The following is a 23008-nucleotide window of genomic DNA, read 5'->3' on the forward strand; positions in this document are numbered from 1 at the left end:
GTATTTTGTTTTATATTTCGTTTTGTATTTTCTAATTGAGGCCTCTTGTCCGGTTTCATAACAGCAGATTTCCTTCTTGTTTGCAGATGAAGCCGGTGCAGAGATGTGCTGGTTGAGGCAGTTTTAGGAAACTGATGTTCTTTGTCTGTTATGGACCTCACGTTGTTTCAGTCCACGAATGTCTGGTTTTTCATCAAATTCTTTAGTGCTCTTCTTTGTGTCTTGTTTGCATTTGAATGGGAATTTGAATGCCTAAGAAAGCTGTACTTATATACTGCAGCCAGTTTCATCTTGTGCCTTGTGTTTGTGGGTGTCTGGATGTCCAGTGCTTTTGGTTTTATGGCCAGATATGCACTTCCAGTACGGCCTTTAGCCAACGATGTCAGAGAAAATTGGTAAACCTCAAGATCAGTTCAGTCCTGACCTGCTGTCAAAAAAATGAAGCCCCCCAAATTCTGGCTTCCTTCTCTCAACCTGGCAGCATTTGCAGCTCATGTGAGCACAACTGCTACATGCATGAGGACAAACATCGAAAATATGACAAAATGCAGATACCCCCCAAAACTTGTTGAGTCGTGTGTGTGTGTGTGTGTGTGCGCGCTTTCAGAAAGTTCTAGCTCTGCATAGATTTGAATAAAGCAGGTGTGATGGTTGCTTCATGTGTGGAACTAACATAGAAGCCTCAGTTTGCAGAAGGTGATTTAGTCTTAATTGAATAGATGCTGAACAAGCAGTCATGTCATAATCAACATGATGATGATGATGCACTGATTAATTTTTTAATTAAATGTTTTCTTTCATCAAGTCTTAATATTCTTCTGATTTATAGACACTGAATCCTGCTCTGCTGTGTAGTCCATGGAAATATAAGGAGGCCGTCTTTGTCTCTGAATGTGATACATGTCAAACATTTCTGTTTATTTCACTTCCCATTTTGTTTCCTGTGTTATTTGGACTCATTTATTGCTGCTTAGTGGCTTAATAAAGACACTTGATGTTTATTTATAAAAAGCAGGTGCTCAGCTGTCACCTGCTGTCTTTTTCACTTTGGTGCTCTCTCCCTGCTAAGCGCGCACACGCACACACACACACACACACACACACACACACACACACACACACACACACACACACACACACACACAAAAAGACTGACCTGAAAGATGGCAAACCTGGATGACAAGAAGATGTGAATGCAACATTGTGGACAATCCCTACTTGTGCCCATCACCACAACCAAGCAGCTAGCCCAACATGGCAGCTGTGATCAGGCAGATGCTTGGTTTTAAGATAAACTTGAAGAGATGGAAAAGATGGAAGCCAGGAGGATGAACCAGCTCCACCGAACCATCCGTGGTGTTCTCTCTGGCAGGAGTCTGGAATGTGGTGAACAACACTAGAGGCCAGTTTGAAGCCAGTTGCACAAAAGTCACCATGAAGTGTGGGATTTACCTAGGAGATGCTCTGGCTCCATTGCTGTTCTGCCTGAACCCCCTCAGTAAGATCACTGGCTATGGATAGTAACCATAGAATAGAGTAATCGTTAGCCACCACCTCTAGATGCTTAACACCGATCTGTAAGCCAAGAGTGAATGGGATTGATTGATTCAAGGGTCAGCGACATTGGAATGTCATCTGGATTGGAGAAGTCGAGTTGGATAGTAGTGAAGAGAGGATAGGTAGTCACCAGGTAAGAGCCTAGGTGCAGGCTGTGCAGAGATGCCCCTGAGACAATCCAGAACAAAACAGGCGGAGGCAAGATGCAGGCACCCAGGGCATACGTGGTATGCCATAACCAAGTGTCTGGCATAGAGTACAGGAACATCTGCGTTGAGTGTAGCCTGGATGTCCCGAGGTAAAAAACGTGACAGGATTGTCAAGAATGACCGAGTTAAGATCCGGTGGGACTTCCAGATACGGGCAAACTGGTGATGGCTAACCAAGCAGACAGTAGTACCCATAGTGATGCAACTATACCAAATGACAGCAACATCAGGAAGAAGGAACATGAGAAGCTTGAGAAGTACCAAGGGTTGAAAGAAGAACTTGAAAAGATGTGGAGGATGAAGGTAACAGGAGTATTGCACTGTTGCACTTGGTGGACCCAAGCTAGGCGAGTGGCTTCAGCATATCTCAGGAACAACACCTACAGTCTGTGGCCTGGGTGTTACATGTCCTGTAAATGTTGGCTTGCTGTGCTTCTTAGTATAAAAGGTCTATCATTAAGACATGAGAGGAGTCAGACATAATGAAGCTGCAGCCCTGGTGGCGGTGTGAGAGCAACAATTAAAAAAACAGAAATTAAATAGTAAGTAATCTTGCAAATGTTGTGTAAGCTCAGTAAGCCACAGGGCTTAGATGCACTGTTTTACCTTCACCTTGACATTGAAACCCATGATTAAACCTGAGGTTATCTGCTAAGCTTGTAATTGTGCGATTAGTAGGGTACATGCATCTGACTGTGCACACAAAAACATTCATTATGCTTGAGAGGTGATACAAGAAGTAGTTCCTACCATCAATCAGTTCGACAATCCAAATAATATGATTACTTTCCACTGTGTTCCTGTTAATAAATGAATTCACACTGAATTTGTTTCTCTCTCTCGTAAAGCATTTGTTTCAGCTCTTCTTCGTTTTGACGATCTGTAGTTAGTTCTCAGTTTTTGTGCTTTTTAGTTTTGTTTAGCACATTTTCCATTTTGATACTTTGCTTTTTACTGTTAAGCTGGCTGATATTCTGATAACATCAGGTCATTCAGCAAGTTCAGCTTTGAATATTTCAGATATTTTTAAGCATTTCAGGCATTCACAGCATTCACATTGCATTTTACGACAATGTGCTTTATTAGGCCTATTTATGGGCCTTATTACTACTGCACATGTTCATGTTTGTCATATTTCTGAATTCATTATTGATTGATTTAAAGTATATTGAAAAGACAATCACTATGTCCTTCTTAGTGGTTTACTCTTTGTGCACGACTCTTGTTTAACAAATGTAGTATTGCCTGTGAGAAATTAACCTTTTTGTTATTTCCTGTTATTTCTGTATCTGTCAGACAAATCTAATGGCCCAGCAGTTAATGCCCCATAAAGAGCTGTAATTACAAGGAGAACAGTACTATAGTACCACGGTTACCTCAATTTGTATTTGTGTGTGTGTTGGAAACCATGATGGCTCGAGTGTAATTAAAAAAGGAAGTGGGGGCCATTGTGCAGAACAGCCAGCAAACCCACGAGTGGCCTTACATACACCCCATGTGAAGCACGAAACCCCGTCAAAACCACGAGTGTGTGAGTGACGTGCTGCATGAAGGCATGGGTAGGAGGGAGGGCTGGGACAGGTACGACTGGGAGGTAGAGTACAGTGAACGACTGGTTCAGTAGGCTCCCTTTATACCCCACAACCCGTGATAGCAGGGAGAAGGCCGGCCCGGGGCCAGCGTGTCAACGCCCCGGAGCACCACAGAGTCTGTGGCAGCACCCATCGCACCACCACAAAGAGTGGAGTGTGCAGACGAGTCTCACAACATGAGACATCCACTCAGTTACACAAGACACACTGTGAAGGAACGAGACATAGACAAGTTGTAACATTTATAGTTTCATTACACCCTGTGGACTACACCTCAGCTAGCTCCGTGACATAACAAGTTATACATGTGTAATTACCTCCTTTGGCATGAAGACAGGGGGTGTGGTCAAGTTGGGCGCCACTGGAAACAAAAAGCTAAGCTAACAGAAGAGTTAGTAACGGTTTGACTCATGTGCATGTGATTCTTTAAACATAAAGTTTTCATTCAATAAGATGATAACAGGACTTGCTGGTGATGTTCAACAACAATTTGGCAACATCAAAAAGCAGCCATGTTGCTACAATGTGTCAAACCAGAGCTGTGAATGACTGAGGTTAAAAGAAATATGACGAGTTGAGACCTAAAAAATAGGCTGGTGATGAACAGAAATGGCATCCATCCACTGTAGCAGAGATCACAGCGAGCTGAGTCCCCGTGTCTGAACATGATGAAGTAGAATAGCTGGTGTTTTGTTTTTTACAACTGCAAACAATTAGAAGCAAGCAAACCATTTATTTATACAGCAATTTCAGAACGACTCCCAGCTAAACACAAAGTGCTGTACACTTCACACAGAAATGATACATTGAATAAGTAAAAATAAATTAATTAATTAATTAAAATAAAGATAAAAATATAAAAAAATAAGATGATAATTAAAATGACATTTAAAACAATAAAATGAGCACTTTAGATTAAAACGACAAAATCAGGGTCATGCTGTGTCATATGCCAAAGAGTAAAAATGGGTTTTAAGACGTGTTTCACAAGTGGACAGTGAAGGGGCCTCTCTGATGTGCTGGGGCAGCTTGTTCCACAGATTAGGAGCAGCAGTAGAGAAGGCCCCGCCCCCTCTTGGACCTGGGTGCCTCCAGGAGCAGCTGGTCAGCTGGCCTGAGAAACCTGGGGTCTGAGTAAGGATGCAGAAGCTCAGAGAGGTAAGGTGGGGCAAGACTGTTTAAACATTTAATAACAAACATAAGAATTTTAAAATGAACTCTACGATGTACAGGCAGCCGATGGAGTGACGCGAGGATGGGAGTTATGAGCTCTCTTTTACGAGTTCTGGTTAAAAGTCGTGCAGCAGCATTTTGGAGCAGCTGCAGACGAGAGAGAAGACACCGACTAACTCCAAAATACAGACGTCACAGTAATCCAAACGAGATGAAGTAAAAGCATGGATTACTGTTCAAAATGTGACCTGGATAAATTAGGTCTTAGCTTTGCCAAACGCCTTAAATGATAAAAACTGGACTTGACAGTAGCCCTAATTTGAGTGTCCAACTTCACTGTCCATCCTAAAACCCAGGTTTGTAACAACAGGTTTAAGATACTCTGCCAGGGGTCATGATTCACAACAGGAAGTCATTTACTATTCAGCAACTGAAGGTTTTTAAGATAAAACCACAGGATTGCAATCTGTGGCTTTAAAAGAAAATCAAACAAAAACAGACTTTCTCAGTTTGTTGCCCCTAATAAGGCGTTTAAACACTGCTGATATTGTTGCGTTCTCACTGACTTTGTGACCAATAAGCCACTTTAATCGAGTCCTTTGGTAAAATGTATCATGCCAGGTATTGAAATGGAACTTTTTTATTTTGCTATTATGTATTTGTTTCCTTACTTTTAATTTATCATTATTTATCTCAACTTCACCTTTAACCTTGTTTTTTTTATTTATTGTTTTATATTATTATCACTATTTTATCTTCTTTTTACTTTCTTACTACATTATTTTGTTGTTTGTTCTTCTTACTTAATTATTTGATGAAAAAATTGTTGATATTTGTTTGTACTTTGTTATTACTCTGGTTTCTATATTAATTGATTGTTGGAGCTTAATCTTAAGATTTTTATTTTCATTTATGTGTTTATTATTCCTTTGTCGCCTTGCTGTGATGTAATTGGCCTTCAAGTTTCTCTAATATGGTTAATCATAGTTAATTTATAATTTCTTACTTTTTGACACAAGGCCAAGGATTTGGGGCCCTGTGGGGGAAAACATCCAACTTTGGGCCCCACCACTTTAATATTGTAAACCATGCTGACTCTAAAAATATGATACTGTGCAGAAATTGATCAAAATTTTGCTTCGATGTTTTGATTTTGTGCAAAACTGATGAGATATCTGCAAATCTTTTTTTTTTTTTTTTTTACATTTTAATGTTTTTAATAATAACATTATTAGATATATGATGTAGAGATATAGAGAAATTAAAAAGAAATTAAAAGTTACACTAAGTTAACACTCAGATATATAGGTACACTTGAGAACTGCTTTAATGGAAAATGTCAAAAACTATTAACAAAGGCATTTTAAACCATTAATCACAGAATGAATAAATGTGTGGCACCTCGCATCGTGCATTATCAGCATCACACGTTATGCTCCAGACAGCGGGGAAGACAACACTTAAATAACCTGATGTTAAATATGAAAACGTGTTGCTATAGAGGATGTTCACGGATTACTAAAATACGACAAATTAACATTTGAAAAACTCATAAATTGCAATTGAAAAGTGTGGCGCAGTTTGCGCACCATGAATGATGCAAGCTGTTTGAAAATTAATAACTACTTCAACAAAACTTAAAATCTAAAATAACAAAACAATAAATCATCCTTTTTCTTCCTCTCAGGTTGTGGGTCAGCAGCAGGGAAGCCACCGGCTCCAGGTTATCTGTGGAAACATCGAGGTGTTCAAGGGCAGCCGATAGATGTTATCTCTCCAGTGCGTCCCAGGTCTATCCTGGGGCCTCCTCTGGGTAGGACATGCCTGGTCGGAAGACCTTACCCAGGAGGTGACAGCCTAGTGTCCTTTGAACTTAGGGGAGTTGCGGCTCTACTCTGCCCCCTCCGAATGGCTGAGCTCCTGACACTCTAAGGGAGAAGCCCGTCCACCTTCATTTCAGCAACTTTTTCAGTAGCGTTTACAAAACGATCAGGCTTAGATTAACAGATGTATGTTGTTTTCAACAATGCTGCGCTAACTGCTGGCAGACGGCTGCATAACGTTTAGGACAAAATAATTGAAATAATTAAGTATTGGCAAATATGACTTAAATGATCCATTGGATATCTTTTTAAAATGTAATTTTCCAAGGGGCCGCCTGCAATTAGACACGTTTCTAGTGTCCAGTTGTCTCTTTTAGGTTAATCATTTCTGTCTTTTTTTTAATCTTAAAAAAAAGACTAATAGATTGTTCTGCTGTTTTCTAGAGATCCTGTCAATCATGGACCCTTTCCTCCCTCTGGCGCCCCCTGGCTGTACTGTTTACCAGCTGCATCCTACATGGATGCGAGCAGCAGTCTGGCTATTAGAAGGCTGACACAGGAAAAAAAAGATAAAGACACGTTGTTTTCAACACAATTTATTTTACATACTCTCCATACACTTCATATTCCGTGTGAAGCCTTGGTATGTACTATTGCAAGTTGCTTTCAGCTTATCATGTCAGCACACACAGTCTTTAGTCAGCAGGTCCTTAGTCAATCTGCCCGCACTGAATTCCCTCAGCTTCAATCAACGGGCCCCTGGAAGATGAGTTTGATGTGGCCCTGCTCTCCTGTCAACCAGGTACCACAGAAAGGGCAGGCAGCATGAAAGGCATGAGTGCCGTGGGGCAATGGGATTTGGCTCCACCCTGCTACTGTCTTTTCTGAGCAAACATGACCACAGGGGCAGAAAGCATGAGTGGGTGGCCCAGCGTCCAGGTACAATCCCCCCTCACAGCCCAACCACAACGGCACGTAGGGGCCTACTCTTCGACACATAGGGCACTCCCTCTCACCTGTGCCGGCAGGTGCTGTGCCTCCGGGGCCGGGGGGCCCTTTTTCTTTCCGGTAGCCCCAGTTGTGGTAGCCGTGTACGTGACCGCAGTTGACATAAACCCAGGGTTGCTTCTTGTCAACAATCTCGCGCTGGGCCAGGCTGGGGAAGGCCAGCGTGTTGAAGCCCACAGGACACTGAGGCCTCGCAGCGTTCAGCTCCTGTCGAAGGCACTCCAGCTGTTTGAGAGTAGGAGTATGCCGCAATCCGGGGGGGGTCCTCCACAGCAAGGTTGCTCCACACAGATCAATCAGTGAACCATCCTGGAGTGTGTTTGACTCATTTTCAACCTTCAGAGCAGAACAGAAAAAGGAAAATGTGAGTGTAGATATGAAGCAAGGAAAGCATCATTATCAGAAACTGAACCAGGCAAAATCATTTTTCGTATTCCTGGAATTTTGGGAATTTTCTTAAACTAGAAAAACTTTTACACTTCTATGCCACCACACAATGGGTTCAAGGGTTCAAGGTTCAAGGGATGTAGCAATCTATGGAGTGTACAGCATTGGAGCAGCGGTCCCCAATCCCCGGGTTGGGGACCAGTACCGGTCTGTGAGTTGTTTGTACCGGTCTGTGAGAGTTGAGGCTCGGGTGTAAAATTTAGGGTTTTCAGGATTTTATCATCTTTTCCTGTGTTGTAGTTGTGTGTCTTATTTTGAAAGAAATATTTACACGTTACCATAGCGACCAAAAAGCATTATGATGTTGCTCTCAGTGTTGTTGCCGCATTTCAGGAGGACGCAGCTAATAAAGTTACACAGTGAATTCAGATTTATTATTATATTTACAAAGTACCACAGTTTTTGTCTCGGTCGTATCATGTTGTTGCATTTATCCACGACACCTTAAAGGCCGCTCCGTAAAAAAATTGTCTGACGTTAAACCGTGGCGTAGAAAAGGTTGGAGACCGCTGATGTGTAGAACCAGACAGCAGCTTTGTTTGTTTATGTCTCGACGAAGCAACAAGTCAGCAGATGTCTGAACACAGGCAGAAAAAAATATTCAGTCACATTTAAATTTATTTACTCAAAAGACAAAGAAAACTGTGTGTTTATGCATTTATTGTTTTTATATTTGCATCTTTCTTTCAATGCGCTAAGAATAAATACTTCCTAGTTTGACTATTTCCATTATTTCTAATGCTGGTCTAAGGTCACCGTCCTTAAGCTGCAGTTCGTCTTTGACTGCTTTACTTAACTTGTACACCTTCTGTGATCATTTCGATTATTAGATTAGCTTTTATATTAGATTATTTAGATTTAGATTATTCAGCAGGCCCCAGAAATGGACTGAAAAATAAGATTTCATTCATCATTACAGGATGGTGTGCAGCCAACAGCTTGAATGTTTCAAACAAAGGAAGTAGTGGTGAATTATGACACTGTGTTCGTCCAGCTTTGGTCTATTTCCTCAGAACGTTTTTCTTTGTAAATCAGCTGAAACTGTTACTGGAGTTAAAATCATCCACATGCTGGGAAAAACTGGATGTTTATCCTGGGCCAAGAAATGTTTGTATAAAGTCAACCAAGACCTAAATTTAAGTTTAGTTTAGTTTAAGTCGAGTTCGTTATTCGACTCGATATTTCTGTGATGACAGAGAAACCAACCAAATCATTGCCTCCTAATTAAATGTCAGAGAGACTGTGCTGTACGACTGTATACTGAGTATACTGACATTTTTCTTTTCTTTTGCTTGGTCCTTGTGGCCACGGGCCTTTACATGGGCTTTACATTATTGCACGGTTTAAAGAATAGCGTGCAGTTTAACTGCAGCTCAGAATCCCATTTAAAGAATTGCACTCAAACACACATCAGGAGCTAATACTGCTGAGAGGACGTCTTTCCTCCTTTTTGAAATATTAATAAAAAAAACATAACAGGATCTTTAAATACAGACTCTTTAAATACAGACTCTTTAAATACAGACTCTTTAAATACAGACTCTTTAAATACAGTTATTCGTAGCTTTTGATATTGTTTAGCTTTGCAGTCTGTGATGAATCAATCATCAAAAGAAAGCCCTGCAATTTTAAGCCAGGCTCAGTAGTTTGGACACTTGTATCCACATGAAGTCTGCATGAAACACATCAGCTGCTTTCTTACCAGTTTTCCTCTCTGCTGGGCTGAGCGTGTCTCCCTCAGTGCAAACACATTGCCACAGACTGAGATTTCTCTCCAGACCCCAGGAGCCGGCTCAGACACAAACTCGCCCGCTGGGTGCATGACCAGCACACCATTGGTAGTCAGACCATCCATCAGGCCGTCTGATGTTCTCCATTTGGCAGCCCGCTCCTTAGATTCCCCACATGGACACACACAGAGCAGGCAGATATTCAGGTTAACGTGAAGACTGTGAGGTGCTGGAGGCCGTTGTTAGAGATGGTTAGTAAGGAAACAGCTATGGCTGCGTTTGCCTTCTGCTAGCTCAGTGTAGACCAGTGCACTGACTAAAGCACAGAGATGCTGGCTTTGATGATGACTTTGAAAAGCACACTAAGAGTTCCTAACTTAAAACTATTTTACATACAATAAAAATAACCTTTATTAAGCATAAAGGGCTGCGTTCCTCATTCTGACTGTAATTCAGCTTAGAAAGGCTTTTGTGGACTTGAAAACAAAATATTTCTGTTTATTTTTCACTAAAAACATCACAGTAAGATGCATGAAACAGGTCGTAGATCATGTTTAACCTAATGTAAATTTATCCCAATACAAACTATGATCAGGTCTCTGTTTCATATTTCGTGGAGTTTCATAATTTTCTATTTACACAGGTTAGTGTCATTGGGCCTCATTTATATTTACAGTGCATAATCTGGCTAAAAACAGACAGAAATGAAGAGTGTACCAAAGTAAATCAAGCTCTTTCTCCTTTCACCCCACACAGCGCTTACATAAAGCTCCTCACCTATTGGTATCCAGCCTTTACGTCACTGCCACAGTCGGCTGTTGTCAAAGCTGCGCTTGTTTCACAGCTCATCAGAAACTAGGGGTGCGTTCCAAAAGTACCTCCTGTGTCCTATTCCTAACCTCTTTTAGTGGATAGGAGAATCAATATGGACTTAGGAAAAGAGAACAGCCAGATGTTACGCCAGATGTCCGCTGTGTTGAAAGTAAAATATAGAATAGAATAAAATAGAATAGGCCTTTATTGGGTGCTCCACACCAGTTGCTTTGGCCTCTGTCACATTCTGTACACACAGGACAGCCTGAGTGAAGGTCTCCAGTTCCTGCTCTCCAAAGATGGACCAGTCTGTGAGATCAACACAGTCCTAGAGCTGGAGGAGAGCATGGCCATGTTTTAATGGCCCAGGTGTTTGGAGGGGTTTGTTTCCTTAGGGGGTGCAGGCAGGGATACAGTAGGTGGACTACAAAATGTGCACACTTGCCACAGCGTGTTCTAACAACAGTGTTTTATGGAGGTAAATAAAACACAGAACAGCCTGTGAAAAATATTACTTTAATATAAATGTTGGCATTTTAAAGAAAAAGTAACATTTAGGGCCTGATTTATGCCTGACTTAGACTTCTGCAGGAAATCTACTTATGATGTAACCTTCCTTCAGTTGTTGCTGCGTCGACCAAACCTGTAGTTACAGTTCTGGTGAAGTGCACTTCGGGTTAAGTGGACGGTCAGGACGCAGGGTTGTGATGTTGTAAGTTACCATGTAGATTCTACACTATGTCCATCCGTTTAAATATATTAGTTATCCCTGATCTCATCTTATCATATCTCAAATGTTATCTTTAATTAAAAGTGACTTTTATTATTGTAGATGTCAGATTATGTTACGTTGTCCTTTTTCCTCCTGTGTCTGCTCTTTCTGCTCTTCCAAAGACAGACGACCAGGAAGCCTGCAGGACCCGAGGGCGTGTCCCCCTCCTGCCTGAAAGTCTGTGCTGATCAACCATTTTCAGCTGCATCTTTAACTGGTCTCTGGATTTGTATCCATCATCCCAAAGAAATCCACCATGATACGATTAAATGACTACAGGCCTGGCGCCCTGACGTTTGTGGTTATGAAGTCTTTTGAAAGAGTGGTGTTGAGCCACCTGAGGGACATCACAGACCCCCTGTTTGTCCAGTTTGCCTACTGGGCAAACAGACTGGCCAAGGATGCAGGACTATGTCCTGCAACACCTCGACCAACCTGGGATATAAGCCATTATGTCTTGGCCTTCAGGTTAACCTTTAATCCTCCACTGAAAGCTCCCCAGTTTACTGTGCCCGTCTCCACCTATCAGTGGATCACCAGCTTCCTGTTGGACAGGCAGCAGCAGGTGAGGCTGAGGAGCATTTCAGCCTGTCCCAGGGGTGTGCTCTCTCCCTGCTGCTCTTCTCCCTCTACACTAATGACTGCGCCTCCGGAGAGCCATCTATCATTCTCCTGAAGTTAGTGGCTGACGCCAGCATCATTGTTCTGATCCAGAATGGTGACGAGTCTGTGTACCGATGGGAGGTGGACTGGTGCAGTCAGAAGTAGGGATGGGTATCGTTTAGGTTTTATCCGATACCGGTGCCAAATCGGTACTTTTGAAACGGTGCCGGTGCTCAAACTGGTGCTTAAAGAATGGAGAACACAAAATTGGTCCAAAAACCTCTCATGTTCAGCTGTTTTTTGTAAAAAGATAACAATGTTAGCCTTTTCTGCAGCTATGGGGCATATATGGTATCACTCTTGGCTGGAAGCAGTGCTTAAACAATGGAAAAAACACAAACTTTGTCCTAAACCTCTCATGTTTAGCTGTTTTCCTCTTTTTCTTTGGTCATTTTAGCCTTTTTGGCCAGTGTGAAGGGAGTATCTGCCATCAAACAAGAAGACAGCCGCATGTAGCTATGATGATGTTTGCTAGTTCACCTTACATGCATTAATGTAATAACGTGGTTAGCCTACTCAATGTAAATTACACACGCACAACATTAAGCTACTCACGCAGAGAAGAACGGCTGCTGCTGCATCATCATCCGTCATCCTTTCTGCTACACTGACAGGGCTAGGGGCCAGGACTCTTCGTGTTTTTGGGGGATGTTGCATAACAGCCAACCCACCCGCAGTAGAGGTGCACAGTGCGAGGTCTCGCAGCAAGCTATCAAATACGGCGCATTTCTGGGCTTTAAAAAAAACGCTATGCGTCGCCAGGTGTTTCATCAGATTTGAGGTGTTACCTCCTTTAACAGTATCACAGTATCAGCTTAAAGCACTTGTTGCTGCTGAGTTTGTATATTTTGCTGTGAAGTACAGCCAGACTTTTGACCGCTTCGCCTTGGGCATTTTTAATCTGTAGCTCTGCTCTAACAGAACGTACGTACCTGGCCCCGCCTACTATCCTCGGAAACGTAAAATGATTGGCTAGAAGTGTATCACAGCTCAGGAAAAAAAAGCACCGAAATAAAGCACCGAAATGTGCGCTGCTTTTCGGTCTGGTTACTACCGTTTATGTCAGAACTGGTGCCATCATGGCACCGGACACCGGTACCCATCCCTAGTCAGAAGTACTTGGAGCTGAGCCTGTTCAAGACTGTGGAGATGACCATGGACTTTCTGAGAAACCTTCCCACCATCATCGTCTTATCATCCTCAAAAATACTCTCACTTCAGATTCCTGGGATCTGCCTTTACACACAATCTGGTCCTCACATATAGAATCTGTCGGGATGAAGGCCCAGCAGAGGTTATAAGCACTGCAACTCGGAGTTCAACCTGCCACAGGAGCTGCTGTTCCTCTGCTACACTGTCATCATATATGAGACCATTAACAGGTGCCTGTGCCACTTTTGTTTTAACTATGTTGTTTATTTCTTGTTTATTTGTATTCTTTATCACCTGCTGTAACACAACATCCCCGTGGGATGAATAAACTCTCTCTCTCTATCTAGCTGGTCGAGTCAATACAAACTAAATTAAATGACTGTAGATTTCTTTCCTTCATAATATTTTCAAGTCCACAATCAACAGCCGCTTCATGAATGTAAATATGCACAACAACAAGGCGCAAACTAGGTGTTACACTCAAAACAGGAAGGCCAAATTAGACTGTGGTGGGGCGTGGCCTGTGGTGCCGTGCAGGGAGGGCGGACGCACCTGCACGGCATCCTTAATCACGCCCAGTTAAAAACACGGGGACTCAGGTTGGGGTGTTGTGATGTAAATAAAATAGCTCAAAACACTGATCCCTGGACCCGCTGTGCCTTATTCACTCCACATAGACGTTGCCAGAAAACATTTAAAGCCTCCTTAGGCTTGGAAAAAAAATTCTTTGGACAGATGAAACAAACTTGTACCACAATGATGGAGAAGGAAAGGAAGTAGATTCAGATTCATACATCTTCATCTGCCAAACACAGTGGAGACAGTGTTATGACATGGATCGTCTCCAAAGGTTGATCCTGTTCATCTGGACGTAGCGTTTTGTGGGAGAAACGTTTCGTCATCACCAGGTGACTCCTTCAGTCTCAGCTGACTGCAGCTTTCAATCTTATAAACAGGACATTTGCATAATGACTGAAACCAGCCCACTGAAGGAACAATGGGCTGGGAGGTCAGTTCCTTAATCTTAATTATGCAGATTCTCATGACCACTGATCAACAACCACTGATCTTTTGGAGATTTACTTACCTGGATGATTGAGCGTGCATCATCATAACATGGATTGTATGGCTGACAGTGAAACTAGATTCAGTGTTTATGTTACTGCTGATTAAAGAAGCAGGATGAATTCTGAAGTGTGCAGGGCTATAATCTCTGGTCAGGCTTTGCTAAATGCTAAAAAGGTGCTTTAAGTGACTTTGAATGTGGCACGTTGGTCGGTGCCAGAAGTGTTTGGTCTAATTATTTCTGAAACTGCTGACCTGCACATCCATCTCCGCTTACAGAGAAATGAGAAAAACTCCAGTTAGCAGCAATACTGGCTGAAAATATCTTGTTGATGCCAGAGGTCAGACGGGACTAACCACACAGCTTTGATCTGACGGAAAGGCAACAGTAACAAACAACAAAGCTGCTAAATATGAATGAAAAGACAACATCTGCTCCGTGCAATATTATACATCTGTGTTGTGTAAAGCGCTTTGAGTGCTCAGAGTAGAAAAGCAGTCCAGAAATTTAGTTCTGATAGCCAAGTTGTCAGGGCTGTCAATCTTATCATTCCTCGGTACTCTTAGCACAGAGGTGTCACATTTTAAATTGTCCCCCCCTGCTTCTGCTACGGTTCTTAAGATTATCAACATTTAGAAAGGAAGGAATATTTCAAATACCGTACGGGAACTAACAGCCGGAGGCTAATTTGAAAAAATATCCCCAGATAGCTCATATCTGGGTTTATATATTGTAGAAGTCAGATTTCCCACCAACTGTCTCAGACTTGCAGTTAATTTAGAATTAATTAAGTTAACATGCATATCTTTGAGGGTGAGAACACACCCAGAGATATAAAAAGTGGTTTAGTTGGTGAACTTATCCACAGGTTTGCAGACTACGTGTTTAGGGAGTCAAAGGCACCAGTGTCTGATGAGTCCGGAGTAGAAAACTGTTGTATGTAACCATAACATGTATAGATTATTTCATTTGGTGAGTACAGTATTATAAAAAATGAAGAAAAGCCTGCAAGCTAGTTCAGGCAAACTACTTGCTATACTGTCTCTTCCTGTCACATCCGAAAACAAATGGTGTTCAAATGCAGGATTTCACTTAGCGCAGAGAGACTGTAACTGTTTCAGAAACCTCCTTTAAACCTAGTATTAGTTACTAGTTACTGATGAAGGGAAAAGCAGGAGGACACTATGTTGCTTTTCAATACTTTAGCCTGGCTGACAAAGAGTCGCAGCACGTTTGAGCATCGTTTTGCTTTAGCAGTAGTGATGACTTCAGTAACTTTGTAACCACGGCCGTCTCGAGTCACACATCTGTTAACAAGTCAAACTGCTTCAGAAACTGCTGATACTTTACAGACCACTTCTCTCCCGTTGATCTCTCTGGGCTACTTTATGCAGACTGCCGCTAAATGCACAAGACCCCATCCCTGTAAAACTCTTTAAAAAAGTTCTGCCTCTAAATAAAGCGGAGATGAGTTTGTTGTTATTAATAAGTTAGGTACCACAGGTTTATAAGGTAGATATAATTAAGCTGTTTGAAAAAGTTGATCTAAATGGGCTCTGTGATCGTTTGCATAATTTCAGTCAGGATTCACAGCGCAGAAACAACACAGTGATCTTGGTATCAGACAGTGGACTGATATCTGTGCTTGGCCCAACAGACCTTATTGCAGCTCTCAATACTTTACATGGGACAGAGCCTTTAACTCTCTGTCCCATGAGACCAGCCACAGGAGAGGAGAAAGACGTCCTCTCCACTTTTAATTGCAGGATTTAAACTTCCCACTATTATAGTCAGACCATTCATGCTGCAAAATATGCTGCTGCTGCCCTGCATCACTGTCTGCTGATGTTGTCTGCAGGGAGTGATGAACTCAGCTGTAAGACACTAAACACAGCACTGAATATTAATTTGGATCAGAAATGTTATAATATGTGATCTGTTTACTGACTAAAGATTAAACACATGACCAAAGTCTCTTTCATAACTCATGAGTAACAACTATTAACTCCCACACACACGCACGCACGCACGCACGCACGCACGCACGCACGCACACGCACACACACACGCACACACACACACACACACACACACACCCCTTCACGTTTTCATGCAGCTCCATCACATGAACAGACATGCATTCTTGCAGCTCTGATGTCACACGTGGGTGGAACAACCACATCCCTTCTGTCAAACTACCGTGGTTGCTATGGTTACCAGTGGCGCGTACCAAGCGATGCCTGTCACCCACGTGGGAGGGAACACTCACCCCCAGGAAGATGTTCTTGGAAGAGTCAAAGCCAGCGGCGTAGATGCGAGCGGTGTAGGGAGCGCTGCGCTCACACATGATGCGGCAGGCGTATCGTGAGATGGTGCTCTGAACTGATTGGCCTCCGCCCTCCCCCACCGCACCCCCAACTTGACCACTGCTGCCGGCTGTGTCCGTCACCACAAAATCAATCATGCTTTCTGTGGACCGGCCAATCTGAGAGAACCGAGAGAGAGAGGGCCCACTGAGACCATACAAAGACATGCTGAGCACAAACACTCCAGTGCAGTCTTATTGTGCATGTTTTAGAAATATGTGCAATTATTTGCATACAAGCATCAGTCGGGTGAAGAATCCTCTAGAAGATAATCATATGTTCCAGCTGATTTTTTCTTTCTTCAGTTTCTGTCAGCTGTGTGATTTTAGTAAAACTTTATAGACCTCACTGTGTAAAGGAAGAACAGGCCAACAACCTGGCCCTACAATAATAGCAAGACTGAATTGATTTACTTAGTTGCCAGGCAGATGTGGAAAGTGTAACACCAGCACAAAGATGATTATTCTGAAAAATGGTGAGACCTGGATTAACCAATAAGAATGGGTCCATACGTTTTGAATGGCAGAAGCCAGTTTTCAGTAACATTTGACCAAATACATAAAGTAGTACAACACTTGTGATTAGTGATTTCACTTTGACCGCTCTGAGTAGAAAAGCACCACACGAGAACCAATCAAGTCCATGTACAACGGACACGCCTCTGTGTTTACTATGTGGTGCTGCATTTTGATTTTCAACAAAGTGAGAGTCAACGAACAAAATGCTTTCGAGCCTGGCTTGTGCATGTTTTAATTATAAAAAGAACAATGTGTGACAGGAACAGTATTTTAATAGTTACTGGAACCAGGCTGTACCACACAAAAGGTCAAACATGCAGACTTTTTTGTGTGTTATTCAGAAGGAGCAGGGACTCCACTCATGGATCTGACCCTTAAATAGAGAACAGTGGAGCCCTGGCTTTGTTTGGGTCTTCTTCATACGAGAAGGTGGCTGGAAAACAACTGCAAGCTGCTGAGGGCACACAGGTCTGACTGCAGACTGGAAAACAACTGTTGCTGGTTTTACAGCTTTATGTTGATCTACAACAACTGCTTTAAAGTCTGAAGCAGAAAAACAAAAAATATTAGTTTAATTTTGTAAATATGTGATATTTAGGTCAATCAGTGACAAAGAACATCGGAGAATGTTGTCATCTTTAAACCTTTTCATCCTGAGAGACATAAATAAGCTTGAATAAAGGCTTGTAGCCATTATTAAACCTCGATTATCCTTTGATTTGTCATACTGTTACTCGGTATGAAAGGTCCAAGTTTAAATGAATATCATCAAATTTCAGCTTATGTTTTTACAGTTACTATTTTCCTTTTCATATTCTTCCTCGAGCTAAGACTATCTGAGGGTAGGTGTTCAACAGCTAACAGATTTCACCCCGACCAGTGTCCAGTGGTACGGCTCTGTCTTCTGTTTGTGGTACGTTGTTACAATATTTTACACGATTTTTTACTGTCCAGTGTCTTTTCCCACAACAGGAAACAAAACTAAAATGTTGAATTGGCAACCACACACGTGTGTGTGTGTGTGTGTGTGTGTGTGTGTGTGTGTGTGTGTGTGTGTGTGTGTGTGTGTGTGTGTGTGTGTGTGTATAGACACTGACCTGAAACATATCTGTGTTGGTGTCATGGGTGTATTCCACAATTACAGAGTGGCTCCGTGACAGTGTGTAGGAGATGCTGTGCTGGCTTTTGTTGCTGAGTGCCTGCCAAAGGAAAACAGATTATACATCAACCACATCACATCACTGACCTCCAGAAAATCTACTTGGAGAGCATTTTCTATTTTTAAAGACAACAACAGCACTTGGATTTATATAGGTGTTTTTTGTAAATACTAATCATAATATTAACAACAACACAGACAGCATCTATCCTCAATGTCTTACTGTCAATGTGACAGCACGGTGTGTTTTTTTTTACATTATTAAGGCAGCCATTAACCATGTTCTAAAGGCAGATTTAAATATTAACCATTACATATAAATTTTGCTTTTGCAACTTATTTGGTTTTGATCACAGAGTTGAGCATTCAAAGCTTCCCTCTTAGTTTTACTTGCACAGATGAGAAATACGACTCCGTTAGCTCAGGTTAGTAAGGTTATTAAAGACTGTTAAATAAATAGCCCGTAGCCATGGCAGCTGAAGTTTTAAGGCTTTGGCAGAGTGATGAGGTTAAAACTAGAAACAGTTTTTTTCTTTCTCTTCGCTAATGAGGAGTCCAAGTCTAATGAGGTCTTTTTGGCCTAAAGTAGTAGTTTGCTGTTTGTACAAGACCGAACATGAAAAACTTTAATTGTATATAAATAATTGTATATTTTTAATGAAAGAGCCAATGACCTGTAAGCTATTAATCGCGTGAAAGAGTCAGTGGAATTAATCCACTATGAAAGTAAAGAAGTGAAAAAAAATATGAAACTATCAAGAGAGTCAATAACATTGAGCTAAAAAAATGGAAAGCAAGATACTTGAATTATCATGTATCAAAGATGCCAGGACCTATGCCTATAGGGCTCCCAAACCTGGAGCATCTGTGCTTTAATGAAGACCTGTGCCCAGATGACCATCAAAGAAGAATTGCACTGGTTGAGAAAACTTGAAAAGCAGGGAAATGGCCCCAAACCTCACCTCACTGAAGCAGGAGGGAAAAGAAAAGAGCTTCAACTTCTCGGATAATATGTAATTTCAAGGTGGTGCATACGTTACGTAACTCCCATTTGGGGGTCTCCAGGTTACTGTATTGATCTCATTAGTGTTGCTCAATAATTGTTACATTAAATCTTGCCAACGTTTGCTATTATTGCTCGCTAGTTCTTAATGCATTAAGCTACCATTTACAGAAGCAATCCAAACGTAAAAATAATCACTTTTAAATCTCAAGACACATAACCAAAAAACCCCGCATATTTCAAAATGCAAAACAATTTGAAAACCAGCTTTTGCCCAATTTAAGAAACTCATTCTCTACTAAGTGAGACTAGTTTTTTGTAAAAAAGGGAGGGAGATGTAATCTTGCTGTATCTATGTCCTTTTCTATATCTATTTCTATATTCTTAGGATTGTGCAATCGAAGCATGATCATCATCACCTCAAGACCTGTGCAATATCAGCTTCAACAGAGACCCAGACATTTAGGTGGGTCGAGAAGGAGGTTTTTGAAAATGAAATGAAATTTTCCAACACAAATAACTGGACAGATGTTGGTTTCTTTGTGCTCAGAGTTTGAGTCCAGTTTCCTTAGAAAGAGCTCACCAGGAAGACACAGACGGCGCTTCCTTTGCACAACATGTAAGGTCATCATACATAGTTTCAGAGCGCCACTGTATAACAATACTAAACAATAACTCAAAATAATTACAAGGGGTTTAGTAGCCCTGTATTTCACATGGGTTACAGTCATGTGACCTCCCAACCTGAATGCTGGTAATAAACAATGCAGAATTTATTGGAAATTGCAGTACCTGGCAGAAAGTGTCTGAATCCTGACAAGGAATGAACACTAGAATAACTTTATTTAAAATTATATTACATAAATGTCTTAACAGTACCCCTCCACGAATCGCTATCTTATCGTGGTGGAGGGGCTTGTGTGTCCCAGGGATCCCAGGGGCTATGTTGTCTGGCTTTTGCCCCCTGGTAGGGTCTCCCATGGCAAATTGGTCCTGGTTGAGGGACCAGACAAAAATCGATTCAGAAGACCTCTATGAGTGCACGATCTAGGGAACACTGCCTGGGATAGGTTGACTGGAGCCCCGCCCTAGAGCCAGGCCTGGGGAGGATGCCCGAGGGTGAGCATCTGGTGGCCGCACCTAAAGGGACATAGGCCCATCGTCCTGCAAGCCCACCACCCGCAGGAGGCGCCACAGTGATGGGTGGAATCTGTGGTCCTGTCCTCTGTTGTGCGCCTTCTTCCTGTTTTGTATATACTCCTCTTGTTTGTTATTAATTCTTGCTGTCCTACTATTAATATCTTTATACCATGTACAGCTGGTGTGGAGCCCACCAAACTCTTATGACAAGGAAAACTTCGTCGCTGTTCCGGGTCGCCGGTAAGGTTCCAAGAAGAGATGGGCAGTCAGGCGTTACAAGCAATGCGTTACTGTAATCTGATTACTTTTTTCAAATAACGAGTAAAGCAAGGTATTACTATTGCAAAAAAGGTAATTAGATTACTGTTACTTTCCCGTTAGCACACGGTGTTACTGCGTTACTAAACCTTGATTTTGTTTGCGAGAGTGTCTCATGACAGTGACGTAAGCGAGTGTGACGTTCGTGGCAACAGCTGTGTGCAGCTCAAAAATGGATAATGTAACGAGTGCAGGAGAGAGTATGAGCGTGCAGCGTTTAAAGCGTGGAAGTACTGATGTTACAAAAACATTAGTGTCTGCTGTTCACTGCGTGGGAAGAAAACTTCTTTTTACAGCAAAAAAATACAGAAACTTTCGAGCAAGCACCAAGTGTGCTGCCACGGGAATGTGAAATTCACAGAGAAACTCCCGGATCCCTCCACCGACATGACCGCCGCGGCACACCTGCACCAGGGCAAACCTCCGCCTGCCCCACTCCTGCTAAACAGGTGAAAATAGAGCAACAGGACCGCTGAGTCTTTCATTTTATTTATTTTCTGCTGTGTTTTACTTGCATCTATTTGAAAGAGTGAGTGTAAACACAACAACATATTTTATTTATGCAGGAAATGGGTTTAAATGGTAAACAAATTTATTCCAGTCAGAGAATGTTGCATATAATTTAATTTTTGCTTGATGCATAAAGTTAAAAGATTAAAACTAATAAAACAAGTTTTAAATGTTTTCATTTGATTACATTTTATATGATGGATTATGCAGAAAAAGTAGAATTGCTTTATTACCTATTCATATTTTTAAAAAGTAACTAAGTAACTAATTGCTTTTGAAAATAAATAATCAGCAAAGTAACGGGATTACTTTTTAGGGGAAATAATCAGTAATTAGTTACTGATTACTTTTTCAAGTAACTTGACCAACACTAGTTCCAAGGCAGGTATACTCCATGCTATGGTGGCTTTGGGCTGTAGGCAGACCCTGGTCCACTAAACCCTGGTTCCCCCAGGCGCACTGCTGGGCACAGAGCGGGTGGAGGTTAGGTGTGTGTGTGGGGACATTCATAAACATCCCTTGGTTCTGGTGAAAATTAGGGTATAAGCGAAAAACGCATAGACTGACAGCTGTGGCCCAGAGAGTGGATGTTGCTGTGTTGCAACAGTGATTTACAGATGTGTTCTCTACTTTGCCCGGCTGTATGAATCTGGTGTGCAGCCTGGTGTGACGGTGTGTTCACGGCCCCACAGGTTACCTGAGCACAAGACACAAACTGTGTAAAAGGAATTGGCTGAAATGCTGAAGCTGGGAGTAATAGAAGCCCCATAGTTCTTGGAATAAAGAGAGATGGGTCTATATGGTTCTGTGCTGACTACCACAAGGTGAACGAAGTCTCACAGTTTGATGCCAATCCCATGTCCCGGGTCAATGAGCTCCTGGACTGGTTTGGCACTGCTGTTTGTTTTATGATGCTGGATTTAACCAAGGGCTACTGGAGGTATGGGTCGTGCCAATTCCTCACTCTTCAGTTCAGCTTGCTCTGAGCCACTTTCCAGCACCTCATGGTGCTACGTCCACACACTGGAGCTGCTGCTGCCTACCTAGATGTCCGTGACGCATGCAGGGCTCACGGCCAACCCAAAGAAGTGCGCTGTTGGACGGAGGGAGTTACAGTGTTTGGGGTACCACTTTGGAGGCTGGCTGATGCAAAGATGGAAAAACAGCCATTTCAGCCTGCCTGCGTCCCAAGACAAAAAAGGAGGGGAGGCGGTTCTTCGGGCTTTTCAAATAAAAAAGCATGCCTAATATGGTGTTTGGGCATAATGGTCCCATTAATAAACACCTCAAATGCAGGACACTGGTCAAAAACTGAGGGGGAAGGTAAATATCAGTGGGCTCCACCTTTAAAACCGTTCATGTTGTCATGGTTCTGACCCAGTGTTTTGAGTTTTCTTGTTTTATTATTTCAGGTTGATTTATTAGTTTTGACTTGATTCTGTTTGACTTCCTCGTCCGTTTAGGTTCCCGTTGTGTCTTTGTCCTCTGTGTCCCTCTCTGTGTGTTTGTTTATGTGCCTGTGTGTGTCCTTGTGTCTCGTGTCCCCTTTCTGACCCCTTGTTCTTCTCGTGTTCATTCCATGCCTCCACTGTCTGGAAACTTTGTCCATGTTTCCATCATTTCTTTCCCTCAACCTCTCTCGCTCCCTTGTGCTCCCTCGCCCTCTCTCGCCCCCTCTCCTGTGCTCCCTCGCCCTCTCTCGCCCCCTCTCCCTCTGTTGTGCTCCCTCACTCTCTCTCGCCCCCTCTCCTGTGCTCCCTCGCCCTCTCTCGCCCCCTCTCCTGTGCTCCCTCGCCCTCTCTCGCCCCCTCTTGTGCTCCCTTGCCCTCTCTCGTCCCCTCTCTCTCTCGCCCTCTCTCGTCCCCTCTCCCTCTCTTGTGCTCCCTCGCCCTCTCTTGCCCTCTCTTGTCCCCTCTCTCTCTCGCCCTCTCTCGTCCCCTCTCCCTCTCTTGTGCTCCCTCGCCCACTCTTGCCCTCTCTCGTCCCCTC

The 23008-nt window shown here is 42.5% G+C and overlaps 1 protein-coding gene across 16 annotated transcripts in view; it reads right to left on the reverse strand.

Annotated features, from left to right (window-relative positions):
- Positions 1 to 6934: 6934 nt before the first annotated feature.
- The window catches only part of peli3 (pellino E3 ubiquitin protein ligase family member 3), a 41997-nt gene continuing 25923 nt past the window's right edge, over positions 6935 to 23008 (reverse strand). For all 16 annotated transcript variants that reach the window (XM_085254985.1, XM_085254964.1, XM_085255011.1 and 13 more), the window contains 4 exons: positions 17987 to 18088; positions 16275 to 16490; positions 9512 to 9700; positions 6935 to 7698 (listed from right to left, as the gene is read on the reverse strand). In XM_085254985.1, the coding sequence (XP_085111111.1) occupies positions 7099 to 7698; positions 9512 to 9700; positions 16275 to 16490; positions 17987 to 18088 (1107 nt within the window). In that variant the 3' untranslated portion in view covers positions 6935 to 7098. The remainder of the gene's footprint in view (positions 7699 to 9511; positions 9701 to 16274; positions 16491 to 17986; positions 18089 to 23008) is intronic.

This window comes from Mchenga conophoros, linkage group LG3, assembly GCF_057382185.1.
Source record: "Mchenga conophoros isolate Kocher_MC1m ecotype Shallow Benthic linkage group LG3, M_conophoros_male_GT1.1, whole genome shotgun sequence".
NCBI classification, from domain to species: Eukaryota; Metazoa; Chordata; class Actinopteri; order Cichliformes; family Cichlidae; genus Mchenga; species Mchenga conophoros.